At 45.2% G+C, this 17,603-nt stretch overlaps 1 protein-coding gene across 7 annotated transcripts in view; it reads left to right on the top strand.

Annotated features, from left to right (window-relative positions):
* Window positions 1-17,603, top strand: part of LOC137376165 (utrophin-like) — a 904,611-nt gene that overhangs the window by 375,790 nt on the left and 511,218 nt on the right. For all 7 annotated transcript variants that reach the window (XM_068044198.1, XM_068044197.1, XM_068044199.1 and 4 more), the window contains 2 exons: window positions 1,303-1,404; window positions 10,815-10,929. In XM_068044198.1, the coding sequence (XP_067900299.1) occupies window positions 1,303-1,404; window positions 10,815-10,929 (217 nt within the window). The remainder of the gene's footprint in view (window positions 1-1,302; window positions 1,405-10,814; window positions 10,930-17,603) is intronic.

Here is a 17,603-nt window from a genome sequence, read left to right as displayed (position 1 = left end):
GGGTCGCCGCCGCGGAGCGTGGGGGTCGTTGGGGCAGTCGCCGCGGAGCGTGGGGGTCGTTGGGGCAGTCGGCGCGGAGCGTGGTGGTCGTTGGGGCAGCCGCCGAGGAGCTTGGGGATCGTAGGGGCAGCCGCCGCGGAGCGTGGGGGTCGTTGGGGCTGCCGCGGAGCGTGGGGGTCGTTGGGGCTGCCGCGGAGCGTGGGGTTCGTTGGGGCGGCCGCCGCAGAGCGTGGGGGTCGTTGGGGCGGCCGCCGCAGAGCGTGGGGGACGTTGGGGTCGCCGCCGCGGAGCGTGGGGGACGTTGGGGTCGCCGCCGCGGAGCGTGGGGGACGTTGGGGTCGCCGCCGCGGAGCGTGGGGGTCGTTGGGGCAGTCGCCGCGGAGCGTGGGGGTCGTTGGGGCAGTCGCCGCGGAGCGTGGTGGTCGTTGGGGCAGCCGCCGAGGAGCTTGGGGATCGTAGGGGCAGCCGCCGCGGAGCGTGGGGGTCGTTGGGGCTGCCGCGGAGCGTGGGGGTCGTTGGGGCTGCCGCGGAGCGTAGGGGTCGTTGGGGCAGCCGCCGCGGAGCGTGGGGTTCGTTGGGGCGGCCGCCGCAGAGCGTGGGGGTCGTTGGGTCGGCCGCCGCAGAGCGTGGGCATCGTTGTTGTTGCTGCTCCTGAGGAACTTGGCAGGCCATAGCGGAGCATAGGGTGGCAGCTGCTGGGGACGCTCTGTAGTGCTATTGAAAATCCTGGGCTGGGAAGGAAGTTAAAAAGCTGTGACATTTGTACTATATCCCTGCTGCAAGTGTGTGTGTGTGGATGTAGGGTGGAGACAAAGGCAGGTGTGGCTATGATACCATCCAGTGAATATCCTGACAGCTAGTCTGTTGAGTTAGCAGAAGGCTGGTGAACTGTATCCTGGCAACAGCTTCAGAAGAGAAGAGAGACAAAAGCAAACTGAACTTGTAATACTGGCACAAAAATCCATGATTGTAAAATGCAAGTACTTTAAAAAAAAATATATATATATTTATATAATATTCATTCATGGGATATGGATGTCACTGGCAAAGTCAGCATTTGTTGCCCATCCTTAATTACCCTTGAGAAGATGGTGGTGAGCCACCTTCTTAAACCGCTGAAGTTCATGTGGTGTAGGTACACACACAGGATATAATAGCCGAACCAAAACCCTAATTCATTTCAACTAGAGAATAGTTTTTATTTCAAAATGGTGATTATTGTGCAAAATAATTTTGTTTCCTCTGTGTGTTAGATCACTGTGAATGTTGTAGTCAGTGTTTTAAAGTCACTGTTTCTGTCAGTTATTAGAAGCTGACGTGATGGACCACCGAATTGACGTTGAGACTACTCTTGCTAAAGCTGTAGAGTTGGACAGGAAAAGCAATTTGCTCCCTGAAGAAAAGGTAACTAGTGGGATTTCTGACTGATTATAGGATCCATTGCAAGGCACCATTTACTTTTCTCTCCATACTTTTGTTTCTGACCCATTAATTTAACTCCACACGAAAGCTATTGCACAAACATGACTCTTGGGTTCTTCTGTGTCTCCACCAGCCCTATCTGGGAGGGCAGATAGCTTGTCCCACCTCGTGAGTTGGAAGCTAACCAGAATGGAGTTTTCAGCACCATGGTGAATGAGACCAGGCCATGAGGGAAATCCTGGCACAAACTATCTTGTGACACAAGTGCTTGTCAAAACATCCTTTTTATGTATCTGCCTTGAGCTCACAGATATTCAAAACATTTGAGGTTGGGGAAGCTGTAAATTAAACCACCCTATAATGGACTGGATGGCACAGTGATCTGGATTCGAAACAGAGCCCCTTGGAGTGCACACAGGGACCTTGGCTTAAATTTCTGTTAATCATGGCTCAGTAGGTAGCACTCTTGCCTCCGAGTCTGAAGATTGTGAGTTCAAGTCCCACTCCGGGATTTGAGCACAAAAATCTAGGCTGACGTTCCAGTACAGTACTAAGGAGGTGCTGCACTGTTGGACATTGTCTTTTGGAAGAAGTGTTAAACTGAGGCTCTGTCCGTCCTCTCAGGTGGATGTACAAAGATCGCATGACACTATTTTGAAGAAGAGCAGGGGAGTTATCCCCGGTGCATATGTGCATAAGTCATTGAAAGTGGCAGGACAGGTTGAGAGAGTGGTTCATAAAGCATACAGTATCCAAGGCTTTATTAATAGGGGCATAGAGTACAAGAGCAAGGAGGTTATGTTGAACTTGTATAATACACTTATTCGGCCTCAGCTGGAGTATTGCATCCAGTGCTGGGTGCTGCACTTTAGGAAAAATGTGAAAGCATTGGAGAGAGTGCAGAAAAGATTCACAAGAATGGTTCCAAGGATGAGGAACTTCAGTTACGAAGATAGATTGGAGAAGTTGGGACTGTTTTCCTTGGAGAAGAGAAGGCTGAGAGGTGATTTGATAGAGGTATTCAAAATCATGAGATAGGGAGAAACTGTTCCCATTCGTGAAAGGATCGAGAACGCGAGGGCACAGATTTAAAATAATTGGCAAAAGAAGCAAAAGCGTGGGGAAAAGCCTTTTCACACAGCGGGTGGTTAGGATCTGGAATGCACTGCCTCAGAGTATGATGCAGGCCGGTTTAATGGAGGCATTCAAACGGGAATTAGACTGTTATCTGAAAAGGAAGAATGTGCAGGATTACGGGGGTGTGGCACTAGTTGAATTACTCATTCAGAGAGCTGGTGCAGATGAGATGGGCTGAATGGCCTTCTGTGCTTAACAGTTCTGTGATTCTGTGTCCTGGTCAATATTTATCCCTGTATCAACATCACTGGAACAGATTATTTGGTCATTATCAGATTGCTGTTTGTGGGAGTTTGCTGTGCGCAAATTGGCTGCCATGTTTCCTACATTACAACATTGAATACACTTCAAAAGTAGTTATTGGCTGTAAAGTGCTTTTGGACATCCGGTGGTTGTGGAAGGCGCGATATAAATGCAAGTCTTTTTTTTTAACCCATGAGGTGAGAGGTTCCCTCTCTTGTCGAGAGGTCCTTCATGGAGTGATCTTTGCGGGGGTGGGGGTGTGTGTGAGGGTGCAGGGATGTGACTCTGCACTGTACCACTCCTAATTTGTGCATTAAATTGTCAATTTCATTTTGGCCTCAGGTGGGTGTGGATAATGGAAAATTGTCGGTATTGCAGTAAGTGAGCTAAGGTGCATTGAGGGGCAGAGTAAGAGAGACTTTACTCCGCATTTGACTTGCCCAGTTGTTGCTACTGATGCATAATACATGAGCAGGCCTTCTCTACCCCAACATCCTGCAACTTGAGTGTTCATACAAAGGGCTAAATTGTACAAGAACTCAAGCTGTTCACAAGACCTCACATGCAGCTGGCATAGGTTAGATATGGTTGAAAACTGAACCCCTTAGTTTCAGTGCATTATTTAATGTGCAGCAGCAGCAAGTGTTGCGTCCTGTGAATTTGAAGGTGCTGGAAATTGAGAATAATTAGTGCTTTCTAAGGTCTCTGTCTGCAGCAGTGATGGGCCTAACTGGTTACGGCCAGTAGACAGGGTTCAAAGCTTGCAAGGTGGATTGGAGGGAGAGAGGGAGGAGGGACCCCACTTGGATCTTCTCTTGTCAGTCTCTAGCTGCTTTTCTGGTTGCTGCAGAGAAAACACCAGCTTAAGCGCACAGATGGGGGCCTGTCACATGACCATCATCCAATGATTCAACACGGTGGTTACCAGTGTGTATTCCCTCTTGGAACTTAATCAGTCCATGTCTAGGAATTCCGTTCTCAGAACCAGGGTCTCATTGTTCAAGTGATTAGGTTTGAGAGGTTTGTCTCCACCAGTTTAATGTTCCGGTGATCGCGGTGATGCCTTGCTATTGGGAGCAAGGTACTTCACTCAAATTCCCCAGGTCATTGTTCTTGAGGGGACTAAGTAGACAATCCGTCTCCACCTCAATCCATTGGAATGCGGAGTATACTGATGCAAATTGGGGTGGCCATCTTAGCTGCTAGTAGAATCACCTTTCATCTGTTTCTTTTTCTTTTAAATTTAAATCAGGATTCCAGCCAGTGGATTAAAAAAATCATCATTCGACATTGCACATTTGCCTGACAAAATGAAAGCTTCTTTATCTGAATGTGTGAAGCATCTCCAATAAGATAGATGAACTAGTGGCACAAATTGAGGTACATGATTTAGGTCTGATTGCCATTACAGAGACATGGTTACAAGGTGACCAAGGTTGGGAAATAAATATTCCAGTGTACACAATATTTCGGTAAGACAGAATGGCAGAGGAGGAGAGGTAGCCCTGATAGTCAAGGATGACATAAGGACATTAGAAAGGGTATGGCCTCAGAAGACCATGAAGTAGAATCCGTATGAACACTGGTAGGAGTAGTTTATAGCCCCGCCCCCCCCAGCCTTCCCCCCCAACAGTAGTTAGACAGTTGGACAGAGCATTGAACAAGAAATTATTACAGCTTGTAACAAAGGCAATAGAGTCACAGAGTTATACAGCACAAAAACAAGCCCTTCGCCCAACGCATCTATGCCAACCATCAAGCACCCATCCAATCTAATCCCATTTTCCTGCACATGGCCCGTAGCCTTATATGCTATGGTGTTTCAGGTGCTCATCTAAATACTACTTAAATGTTGTGAAGGTTCGTGCCTCTACCACCCCTTCAGGCAGTGTGTTCCAGATTCCAACCACTCTGTGGGTGAAAAAGTTTTTCCTCAACTCCCCTCTAAACCTCCTGTTCCTTACCTTAAATCTATGCCCCCAGGTTATTGACCCCTCTGCTAAGGGAAAAAGTTTCTTCCTATCTACCCTATCAGTGTCCCTCATAATTTTGTATACCTCAATCAGGTTCTGCCCTCAGCCCTCTCTGCTCCAAGGGAAACAACCCCAGCCTATCCAGTCTCTCTTCATAGCTGAAATGCTCCAGCCCAGGCAACATAGTGGTGAATCTCCTCTGCACCCTCTCCAGTGTAATCACATCCTTCCTATAATGTGATGACCAGAACTGTATACAGTACTCCAGCTGTGGCCTAACTAGTGTTTTATACAGCTTCATTGTAACCTCCCTGCTCTTATATTCTGTGCCATATGCCTTCCTAACCACCTTATCTACCTGTGCTGCTACCTTCAGTAATCTATGGACAAGTACACCAAGGTCTCTCTGACCCTCTGTATTTCCTAGGGTCCTACCATCCATTGTATATTCCCTTACCTTGTTTGTTCTCCCAAAGTGCATCACCTCACACTTCTCAGGATTAAATTCCATCTGCCACTGCTCCGCCCATCTTACCAGCTCAACTATACCGTCCTGTAATTTTTTAAAAATTATTTTTAGAGATACAGCACTGAAACAGGCTCTTCGGCCCACCAAGTCTATGCCGACCATCAACCACCCATTTATACTAATCATACACTAATTCCATATTCCTACCACATCCCCACCTGTCCCTATATTTCCCTACCACCTACCTATACTAGGGGCAATTTATAATGGCCAATTAACCTATCACCCTGCAAGTCTTTGGCATGTGGGAGGAAGCCGGAGCACCCGGAGGAAACCCACGCAGACACAGGGAGAACTTGCAAACTCCACACAGGCAGTACCCAGAATTGAACCTGGGTCGCTGGAGCTGTGAGGCTGCGGTGCTAACCACTGCGCCACTGTGCCGCCCTAAGGCTTTCCTCCTCACTATTTACGACACCACCAATTTTCGTATCATCTGCAAACTTACTGATCATACCTCCTATATTCAGGTCTAAATCATTAATGTACAGTACAAACAGCAAGGGCCCCAGCACCGATTCCTGTGGTACACCACTGGTAACAGGCTTCCATTCGCAGAAACAACCCTCCCCCATCACCCTCTGCCTCCTTCCACTAAGCCATGTAATAATTGTGGGGGGCTTTAATCTTTGTATTGACTGGGACAATGAAATTGGCAAGAGTGGTCTAGAAGATGAGTTTGTAGAATGTTTTTGGGACCGTTTCTTGGAGCAATATGTTGGGGAACTGACGGGATAAAGATATCTTAGATCTAGTAATGAAGCAGGGTTAATTAGCCATGTCATAGTAAAAGATCCACTGGGAAATAGTGATCATAATACTTTTTTTTGTTCATTCATGGGATGTAGGCGTCACTGGCCAGGCCAGCATTTATTGCCCATCCCTAATTGCCCTTGAGAAGGTGGTGGTGAGCTGCCTATACTATTGAATTCCATGTTAAATTTGAAAGTGACATACTCCAATCACAAACAAGAATCTTAAAGCCAATTACGTAGGTATGAGGGGAGAACTGGCCAAGATAAATTGGGTAAATAGACTAAAATGAGGTTGTTTTCGTTAGAGAGAAGGAGGAGGAGAGGTGACTTAATAGAGACATATAATCAGAGGGCTGGATAGGGTGGATAGTGAGAGTCTTTTTCCTCGGATGGTGATGGCAAACACGAGGGGACATAGCTTTAAGTTGAGGGGTGATAGATATAGGACAGATGTCAGAGGTAATTTCTTTACTCAGAGTAGTAGGGGCGTGGAACGCCCTGCCTGCAACAGTAGTAGACTCTCCAACTTTAAGGGCATTTGAGTGGTCATTGGATAGACATATGGATGAAAATGGAATAGTGTAGGTCAGATGGTTTCACAGGTCGGCGCAACATCGAGGGCCGAAGGGCCTGTACTGCGCTGTAATATTCTATGTTCTATGTTCACAGAGTGTGCTTTGAAATCCTTCTTTCAGATCTGGTTAAAATGTGATGCCTGTGAGCACACATGTTTAACTAAGGATCTTTAAAACTCAGAGCAGGGCTTTTTTGAGAGCAGGTAGGTTTCTTTGTGAAAGAATAAATTACACTTTCCCAAATGACTGTCTCCCTGGGCCACAGATGAACTGCAGTCAATGTTATGGGAGGTTGATCATTCTATTATTAATGTCCTGTTGTTTATCACGGTGAAGTATGTGACTGCTATCCAGGATGATGCTCTTTTGATGTCTTTTTCAGGGTGCCACAGTTGAAATGTGATGTTAGTGAGCAAACATACTTAAGAGCTTGGTGTGCAGTAAATTGTAGGTGCCGATCCACATCCCAGCCTCCATGAGTGCCAGCCCACTCTGCCATCCAAGTGAAGCATGCAATCTTTGTAACTAAATAAGTATTGAGCGCTTCATACTAAGTTCCAGCTTATATAACAGATTTGTAATCAACCGTTTGGTTTTTCCACGGTTAATCAGATTAAAAGCATTAGACTTCTAAAAGGGATTCCACAAAGTGATCAATATATTACTGGAGTGTTATGTTCCTCTGATTACAAATGGGCGGCTCAGTGGTTAGCACTGCAGCCTCACAGCTCCAGCAACCCGGGTTCAATTCTGGGTACTGCCTGTGTGGAGTTTGCAAGTTCTCCCTGTGTCTGCGTGGGTTTCCTCCGGGTGCTCCAGTTTCCTCCCACAGCCAAAAGACTTGCAGTTGATAGGTAAATTGGCCTTTATAAATTGCCGTTAGTATAGGTAGGTGGTAGGGGAATATAGGGACAGGTGAGGATGTGGTAGGAATATGGAATTAGTGTCTTCTTCTTTGGCCTCCTTATCTCGAGAGACAATGGATAAGCGCCTGGATGTGGTCAGTGGCTTGTGAAGCAGTGCCTGGAGTGGCTATAAAGGCCAATTCTAGAGTGACAGGCTCTTCCACAGGTGCTGCAGAGAAATTTGTTTGTCGGGGCTGTTACACAGTTGGCTCTCTCCTTGTGCCTCTGTCTTTTTTCCTGCCAACTACTAAGTCTCTTCGACTCGCCACACTTTAGCCCCGCCTTTATGGCTGCCCGCCAGCTCTGGCGGACGCTGGCAACTGACTCCCACGACTTGTGATCAATGTCACAGGATTTCATGTCGCGTTTGCAGTTGTCTTTAAAGCGGAGACATGGACGGCCGGTGGGTCTGATTCCAGTGGCGAGCTCGCTGTACAATGTGTCTTTGGGGATCCTGCCATCTTCCATGCGGCTCACATGGCCAAGCCATCTCAAGCACGGCTGACTCAGTAGTGTGTATAAGCTGGGGATGTTGGCCGCCTCGAGGACTTCTGTGTTGGAGATACGGTCCTGCCAGCTGATGCCAAGTATTCTCCGGAGGCAGCGAAGATGGAATGAATTGAGACGTCGCTCTTGGCTGACATACATTGTCCAGGCCTCGCTGCCATAGAGCAAGGTACTGAGGACACAGGCCTGATACACTTGGACTTTTGTGTTCCTTGTCAGTGCGCCATTTTCCCACACTCTCTTGGCCAGTCTGGACATAGCAGTGGAAGCCTTTCCCATGCGCTTGTTGATTTCTGCATCTAGAGACAGGTTACTGGTGATAGTTGAGCCTAGGTAGGTGAACTCTTGAACCACTTCCAGAGCGTGGTCGCCAATATTGATGGATGGAGCATTTCTGACGCCCTGCCGCATGATGTTCGTTTTCTTGAGGCTGGTGGTTAGGCCAAATTCATTGCAGGCAGCCGCAAACCTGTCGATGAGACTCTGCAGGCACTCTTCAGTGTGAGATGTTAAAGCAGCATCGTCAGCAAAGAGGAGTTCCCTGATGAGGACTTTCCGTACTTTGGACTTCGCTTTTAGACGGGCAAGGTTGAACAACCTGCCCCCTGATCTTGTGTGGAGGAAAATTCCTTCTTCAGAGGACTTGAACGCATGTGAAGGCAGCAGAATATGGAATTAGTGTAGGATTAGTATAAATGGGTGGTTAATGGTCGGCACAGACTCAGTGGGCCGACGGGCCTGTTTCAGTGCTGTATCTCTAAATCATATATAAATCAAGATAGGAGGTGTAGGAGGCAGTAACTTCTCAGTGCAGAAGGGATGTCAGTGTACAAATCCCCCTGTCTGACAATTTGCTTGGTGGATCAGTGACGCTGTTTTTTGAGCAAATGTGGGTGAGGGTTTGCCAGTCGTCTTTCCCATTGTCTGCCGAGTGGGTGAGGGGTTTGTCTGATTGCAGAAATCACAGAATCACTGAATCGTTACAGTGCAGAAGGAGGCCATTCGGCCCATTGTGTCCGCACTGGCTCTCCGAAAGAGCAATTCCCTCAGTTCCATTCCCTTGCCTTCTCCCCATAACATTCTTCCTTTTCATATAACTGTCTAATTTCCATTTGAATGCTTCAATTGAACCTGCCTCCACCACATTCTCAGGCAGCGCATTTCGGACCTTCACCACTCGCTGCATGAAAAAGTTTTTCCTCGTGTCACCTTTGCTTCTCTTAGCAAATACTTTTAACCTGTGCCTTCTCATTCTCGATCCTTTTATGAGTGGGAACAGTTTCTCTCTATCTACTCTATCCAGACCCCTCATGATTTTGAATACCTCTATCAAATCACCTCTCAGGCATCTCTTCTCCAAGGAAAACAATCCTAACTTGTCCAATCTATCTTAATAACTGAAATTCCTCATCCCTGGAACCATTCTCGTGAATATTTTCTGTACTCTCCAATGCCCTCACATCTTTCCTAAAGTGCAGCACCCAGAACTGGACGCAATATTCCAGCTGAAGGCGAACTAGTATCTTATACAAGTTCAACAAAACTTCCTTGCTCTTGTACGCGATGCCTCTATTATTAAAGCCGAGGACACTGTATGCTTTATTGACCGCACTCTTAACCTGTCCTGCCACCTTCAATGACTTATGCACATATACACCCAGGTCCCTCTGCTCCTGCACCCACTTTAGAATTGCACCCTAACTACGTAAAATTGTCTTTGCTCGTGAGGAATCACAAGACTGAAGTGACGCATTTTGGCAGAAGGAATGGGGAGAGGCAATATGTACTTCATGGCACAGTTCTGAAGGGTGTGCAGGAACAAAGGGACCTGGGGGTGTGTGTGCATCGATCTTTGAAGGTGGCAGGACATATTGAGAGAGTGGTTAGTAAAGCGTATAGGATCTTGGGCTTCATAAACAGACTCCTGTACCCTGAAGCTTTGTGCCCCTGGGCCACCCCATGACATTTACTCTGACCCTGGTTCATCATTGCTCCCTTCTTCAATGGTGGCTCCTTGCTGAGGTACACGTTCCCTCTGATAACTCACCAAGTCATCATTTTCTTGTCTTCGAAGCAGAGATCTTCTTTATACACCAGGTATTGGGTGAGCTCTTACTGTTGTTGGTTTCAATGCAGAATCCTGTACATTCTCACTACACCATTCACATACTCCCTGTATATGCTGTATGCATACCGGTATTAATGTTTTGGGTGATGAACTGAAAGTACCATGGCCAGGAATGTGGAGTATTTGCTTCATTGAGTGACTAATTGTACAGTGGAAACTTTGTAGATATTACGTGGGCATAATTCAGTTGGATTCCTGTCCAAACTGTAATCTATGGGCCACATACAGCTCAGAACCCTGACAATGCAACCCTCAAAGCCCAGGAAGCTCAACCCTATTTCACTTCTATTTCTTCTCTGTTGCTTTATCCTGTTTGAATTTTATGGACCTGAAGGTTGAAAAAAGGCTGTTCTAGGTGCAGGTGCCTCATTGGTTGATAAATTCAAAATCAGAACACCAAGATCTGTTTGTTTCAGGAACTTGTAAAATATGGGAACAGGGATTTAAACTTTATATATAGCTCTGAGGCTCATGGAATGAAACAGCATGCCTCATTAACAACAAAAGGCTTGGACACCCATAATGCAGTGCTTAACTTTTGGCAGAATTCTGAGGAATTAAAAGGTTATGGTAGTGAAAATGCAAAATGGATACAGATTGCTTCCTCATTAATAAAAATGTTCTGTCTAATCTTGTACAGAGTAAGATGGCACAGCTGTCTCTTGACTGGAGAACTCTCAACACAGCTTTGAAAGATCTTAGTCAGCAGACCTTCATGGGATGGAGTCAGCAGATGTCACAACCGAAGGTTACAGGTGAGGACAGCCCTTAAAAATCATAATACAAAAGCTAGATATTGCGGATGCTGGAAATCTGAAATAAAAAAACAAAAAATACTGGAAACACTCAGCAGGTCTGGCAGTATCTGTGGCGATGTTCAGCATAACTTCCCTGCTTTTGTATTCAATCTCTCTCTTAATGAAGCCCAAGATCCTATATGCTTTACTAACCACACTCTCAATACGTCCTGCCACCTTCAAAGATCGATGCACACACACCCCCAGGTCCCTTTGTTTCTGCACGCTCTTCAGAACTGTGCCATTAAGTAGATATTGCCTCTCCCCATTCCTTCTGCCAAAATGCGTCACCTCACACTTGTCAGTATTGAATACCATCTTCCACTTATCTGCCCACTCCACTAGCCTATTTATGTCCTGTTGCAGGCAGTTCATATAATGGTGTCATCAGCAACTTTTGAGATTCTGCTTTGTATTCCAAGATCCAAGTAATTTATATATAGCAAAAACAACAGTGGTCCCTTGGGGAACACCACTGCCTACCACCCTGCAGTCTGAAAAGCAACCATTTACTACGACTCGCTATTTTCTGTCCTTAATCCAATTTTTTATCCAATTGGACACTGACCCTCCTATTCCATGAGCCTCAGTTTTGTTAACCAGCCTTTTATGTGGTACCTTATCAAATGCTTTCTTAGAATCCATATAAACATATCCACCACATTCCCTTCATCAACCTGCTCTGTTACCTCATCATAAAATTCAATTACGAACATATGAATTAGATTAATCAAGCATGATCTGCTTTTCCAAATCCGTGCTGGCTATCCATTATAAACTTGAACCTCTCCAAGTGTCTGCTGATTTCTTCCCTAATCTGTGTTTCTAAAACCTTACATACCACTGATGTTGAACTAACTGACCTATAGTTGCTGGGACTGTCCTTGCACCCTTTCTTGAATTAGGGTGTCTCATTTGCCACTCTGCAATCCTCTGGCACCTCCCCTGTATCCATAGAAGAGTGGAAGATTATGGCAAGCCCTTCTGCTATCTCCATCCCCACTTCCTTGAGTAACCTGGGATTCAAGCCATCTGGACCAGGTGACTTATCTACCCTAAACATAGCCAGCATTTCCAGTACCTCCCCCTCTCAATTTTTATCCTAACCATTGCCTCTACTCTCTCCACTTCTGCAGATATTTTGTCAGATTCCACTTACTTGGTGAACACTGATACAAATTACTCATTAAGTATATTAGCCTTGCCCTGTGCCTCTAAGCATATATTACCCTCTTTGTCCCTAATAGGCCTCACTCGACCTCTTACTGCCCACTTACTATTTACATGCCGGTAGAAGATTTTTGGGTTCCCTTTTATTTTGACTGCCATTCTATGCTCCTATTCTCTTTTTGCCGGTCTTATTTTCCTCTTCCCCTCCCTCCTCAACTTATTGTCTGTAGCCTGGTTCTCACATGATGAATTCACCTGACATGCATTATACACCCTCTTTTTTTGTTTCATCATAATCTCTATCTCCCTGTTCATCCAAGGAATCATGTTTTTGGTTCCCTGACCTTTTGCTCTTGTTGGAACGTTCCCAGCCTGTACCTGACCCATCTCTTCCTTAAAGATAACCCATTGTTCCAATATAGCTCTTCCTGTCAGTCTTTGGTTCCATTCTACCCCAGCTAGAGCCCTTCTCATGACGTTGACATTACCCCTCATCGCAACAAGGTAAATGATATAAAGGCACAAATAGAGGTAAATGGGTATGATCTATTTGCCATAGTGGAAACGTGGCTACAGGGTGACCAAGACTGGGAACTGAATAGTCAAGGATATTTGACATTTAGGAAGGACAGGCAAAAAGGAAAAGGAGGTGGTGTTGCGCTGATAAGGGATGGGATCAGTACATTAGTAAGGGAGGATCTCCGATCGAGAGAACAAAATGTGGAATCTGGGTGGAGCTAAGAAACAACAAGGGGCAGCAAACATTGGTAAGAGTTGTTTATCGGCCACCAAACAATAGTGATAGTGCAGAGCATGGTATTAATCAGGAGATTAAAGAAGCATGTAGCATGGGGACTACAGTAATCAATCTGTATATAGACTGGGTAAACCTAATGAGCACTAATGCTATGGCGGACGAGTTTCCAGAGTATGTTGGGGATGGTTTTCTAGAGCAGTATGTTGAGGAACTGACTAGAGAACACGCTATTTTAGATCTAGTATTATGTAATGAGAAAGGGCTAATTAATAATCTTGTGAAAGAACCTTGAGGGGTGAGTGACCATAATATGATAGAATTTTACATTATGTTTGAAAGTGAGGTAGTTCAATCTGAAGCCAGGGTGTTAAATTTGAACAACAGAAATTATGAAGGTATGAGGAGCAAATTGGCTGAGGTGGATTGGGAAAATACATTAAAAGGTATGACAGTTCATAGGCAATGGATAGTCTTTAAAGAAATAGTACATAGTTTACAGCAACTATACATCCTTCAAGGCACAAAAACCCCAAAAGTAAAAGCAGTCAACCGTAGATAACGAAGTTAAGGATTGCATAAGATTAAAAGAAAAGACCTATAATGTTGCCAGAAATAGTAGTAAACCTAAGGATTGGGAGGATTTTAGAATACAGCAAAGGAGAACCAAGAAACTGATGATGAAAGGGAGAATAGAATATGAATGTCAGCCAGCAAAAAATATAAAAACTGACTGTAAAAGCTTCTATAGGTACGTGAAAAGGAAACGTTTGGCTAAGAGAAATGTGGGTCCATTATAGGCAGAGTCAGGATAACTTAGAATGGGGAATAGAGAAATGGCAGAGAAGCTAAATGATTACCTTGTGTCTTTTGCTGAGAAAGATACAAGGGATTAGGGGGAATGAAGAATTGAAGAAAATTAGTATTAGTCTCTTCTTCTTTTCTTCTTCTTTGGCCTCCTTGTCTTGAGAGACAATGGGTAAGCGCCTGGAGGTGGTCAGTGGTTTGTGGAGCAGCGCCTGGAATGGCTATAAAGGCCAATATTAGAGTGACAGACACTTCCACAGGTGCTGCAGAAAAAATTGTTTGTCGGGGCTGTTACACAGTTGGCTCTCTCCTTGCGCTTTTGTCTTTTTTCCTGCCAACTGCTAAGTCTCTTCGACTCGCCACACTTTAGCCCCGCCTTTATGACTGCCCGCCAGCTCTGGCGAACGCTGGCAACTGACTCCCACGACTTGTGATCAATGTCACAGGACTTCATGTCGCGTTTTCAGACGTCTTTAAAGCGGAGACATGGACGGCCGGTGGGTCTGATACCAGCGGCGAGCTCGCTGTACAATGTGTCTTTGGGGATCCTGCCATCTTCCATGCGGCTCACATGGCCAAGCCATCTCATGCGCGGCTGACTCAGTAGTGTGTATAAGCTGGGGATGTTGGCCGCCTCGAGGACTTCTGTGTTGGAGATACGGTCCTGCCACCTGATGCCAAGGATTCTCCGGAGACAGCGAAGATGGAATGAATTGAGACGTCGCTCTTGGCTGACATACGTTGTCCAGGCCTCGCTGCCATAGAGCAAGGTACTGAGGACGTTATTAGTAAGAAGGTTGTATTGGATAAATTAATGGGGCTGAAGGTTGATAAGTCCCCAGGACCTGATATTCTACATCCAAGAGTGTTGAAAGAGGTAGCTGTGGAGATAGTGGATGCATTGGTGATCAACTTCCAAAATTCTATAGATTCTGGAGTGGTTCCTGCAGATTGGAAGGTCGCAAATGTCACCCCACTATTTAAGGGAGGGAGAGAGAAAACAAGGAATTACAGACCTGTAAGCCTTACATCACTGGTAGGGAAAATGCTAGAATCTATTCTAAAGGGTGTGATAAATGGACACTTGGATAATAATGATCTGATTGGACATAGTCAACATGGATTTATAAATGGGAAATCATGTTTGACAAACCTGTTGGAGTTTTTTGAGGATGCTACTAACTGAATTGATAAAGGGGAATCGGTGGACATAGTATACTTGGATTTTCAGAAGGCTTTTGATGTCCCCCACAGGAGATTGGTTAGCAAAATTAAAGCACATGGGATAGGAGGTAATATACTGGCATGGATTAAGAAATGGTTAACAGGCAGGAAACAGAGAGTAGGAATAAACAGGACATTCTCACGTTGGCAGGCTGTGACTAGTGGGGTACTGCAGGGATCAGTGCTTGGACCCCAGCTTTTCACAATATAGATCAATGATTTGGATGTGGGGACCAAATGTAGTATTTCCAAGTTCGCGGATGACACAAAACTGTGGGAATGTGTGTTGTGAGGAAAATGCAAAGCAGTTTCAAGGGGATTTGGACAGATTTCATGAGTGGGCAAGAACGTGGCAGATGGAATATAATGTGGAAAAATGTGAGGTTATCCACTTTGGTAGGAGGAATAGATGTGCAGAGTATTGCTTAAATGGTAAGAGATTAGAAAATGTAGATGTATAGAGGGACCTGGGTGTCCTTGTCAATAAGTCACCGAAAGCTAACATACAGGTGCAGCAAGCAATTAAGAAGGCTACTAGTATTGCAAGAGGATTTGAGTACAGGAGTAGTGAAGTCTTGCTTCAATTGTATAGAACCTTGGTTAGACCACACCTGAAGTACTGTGTGCAGTTTTTGTCCCCTTACCTTAGGAAGGATATTATTGCCATAGAGGGAGTGCAATGAAGGTTCACCAGACTTGTTCCCAGGATGGCGGGACTGGCCTATGAAGAGAGATTGGGGAAACTGGGCCTGTATCCTCTAGAGTTTTGAAGAATGAGAGATGATCTCATTGAAAAATACAAAATACTTAAAGGGTAGATGCAGCTAAGATGTTTCCCCTGGTTGGGGAGTCTAGAACCAGGGGACACAATTTCAAAATAAGGGGGAAGCCACTTAGGACAGAGATGAGGAGAAATTTCTTTATTCAGATGGTTGTGAATCTTTGGAACCCTCTACTCTAGAGGGCTGTGGAAGCTCAGTCATTGAGTATGTTTAAAGCAGAGATTGACATATTTCTAAGTACAAATGACGTAAGGGGATATGGGGATAGTGTGGGGGAAAAGGCATTGAAGTGGATGATCAGCAATGATCGTATTGAATGGCGGGGCTGCCTCGATGGGCTGAATGGCCTACTCCCACTCCTATGTTCCTAATCTAGAATTTCTACCTTATTTCATTCCATGCTTTTCTGCATTACTAGTCTAAACCGTATGATACTATGATCACTCTTACCCAAGTGCTCCCTGACTGACACTTGGTCTACTTGACCCACCTCATTTCCCAGCACCAGATCCAGCAATGCCTCCTTTCTAGTTGGGCTGAGAACATACTGATCAAGGAAGTTCTCCTCAACGCATTTCAGAAATTCCGCCCCCTCCTTTCCCTTTACTCTAACATTATCCCAATCGATGTTTGGGTAATTAAAGTCCCCGAAAATCAGCACTCTATAGTTCTTACACATGTCAGGCAAGCCCCCCACCTACCAAGACTGAGGCACACATTATTTCACCACATGAACATTAAAACTTAAAAATTGCAAGCCCCTGACTGGAAAGACATTTGCATTGTAACCAACAGTGTTGGAACAATGGGGACCCAGTTGTTGCTTCCCCAATACACAGTAGTGGTGGTTAGGCCAGTTTTAGTCACATGACCGGCTGGCTGTTAAAGAGAATTTGAACTTCCAACAGAGGATTTGAACTCAGAATGCCGTGTGCTCCTGGAACTGAAGCAGAGACCTCTCTCCTACCTGCTCATTTCTGAGGGAACTGAATCTTGTGAAAACTCGTGAACCTCAGAGAGAGGAAAGTCTCCTACGTGAACAAGGTTTAAGAATGCTGGGCCCCAACGAATAGCAAGACTACCTACAATCAAGTGAGCACGAAGCACAGTAAACAAGAAACCCTTCTGCAATTGCCTCACTATATTTTCCTCTCTTTTCTGTCCCTATTTGCATGTGTATATCATGTGTGCATGCTAGCGTGTGCACGTCATATATCCGTAAGCGTTAACCGTATTAGAGTTTAAGTTTTAATAATATTTCATCTTTCTTCTTTAAACCTTAGAAACTGGGTTTGTTGGTTTATTTGTCTTCCGATTGGAAAGTGGTGAACAAGGATTCACAAAGGAGGAGCTCAAAACAAAGTCCGTTTAAAAATTAAACCCTGTTACAATAAGACCAGGTGAAGAGAGTAACAGACCCCTAGACACATTTCTCGCCTGGTCGTAACACACATCTGTATGATTTCCCTGCAGATTTGCTCCTCTATCTCTCACTATTTGGAGGCCTTTAGAATACCCCCTAGTAACGTGATCATACCCTTATTGCTACTCTTGTTGAGGTGTAACCTCTCCCTTTTGAATAGGTGCCTTCTGCCCCACAACTGCTCCTAATGCCCTAGAAATATAACCAAATGGATTCTGTTGTTACCTCGTCAAAGACAATTTCCCTTTCCAACATTGCAATGTCTTTCCTAATCAATACTGCCACCCCACCCCCCTTTTTTCTTTATCTTTTCTGAACACTTTATATCCTTGTACATTAAGCACCCAGTCCTCGCCATTTTTAAGGCACGCTTCCGTTATTGCCGGTACATCATATTCTCATACTGCTATTTGTGCATGTAGCTCACCGACCTTATTCACCACACTAGTGCATTTACATACATGCATTGTAA

The sequence above is a fragment of the Heterodontus francisci genome, chromosome 13 (assembly GCF_036365525.1).
Source record: "Heterodontus francisci isolate sHetFra1 chromosome 13, sHetFra1.hap1, whole genome shotgun sequence".
NCBI classification, from domain to species: Eukaryota; Metazoa; Chordata; class Chondrichthyes; order Heterodontiformes; family Heterodontidae; genus Heterodontus; species Heterodontus francisci.
This window is presented reverse-complemented; position numbering and strand designations above follow the sequence as displayed.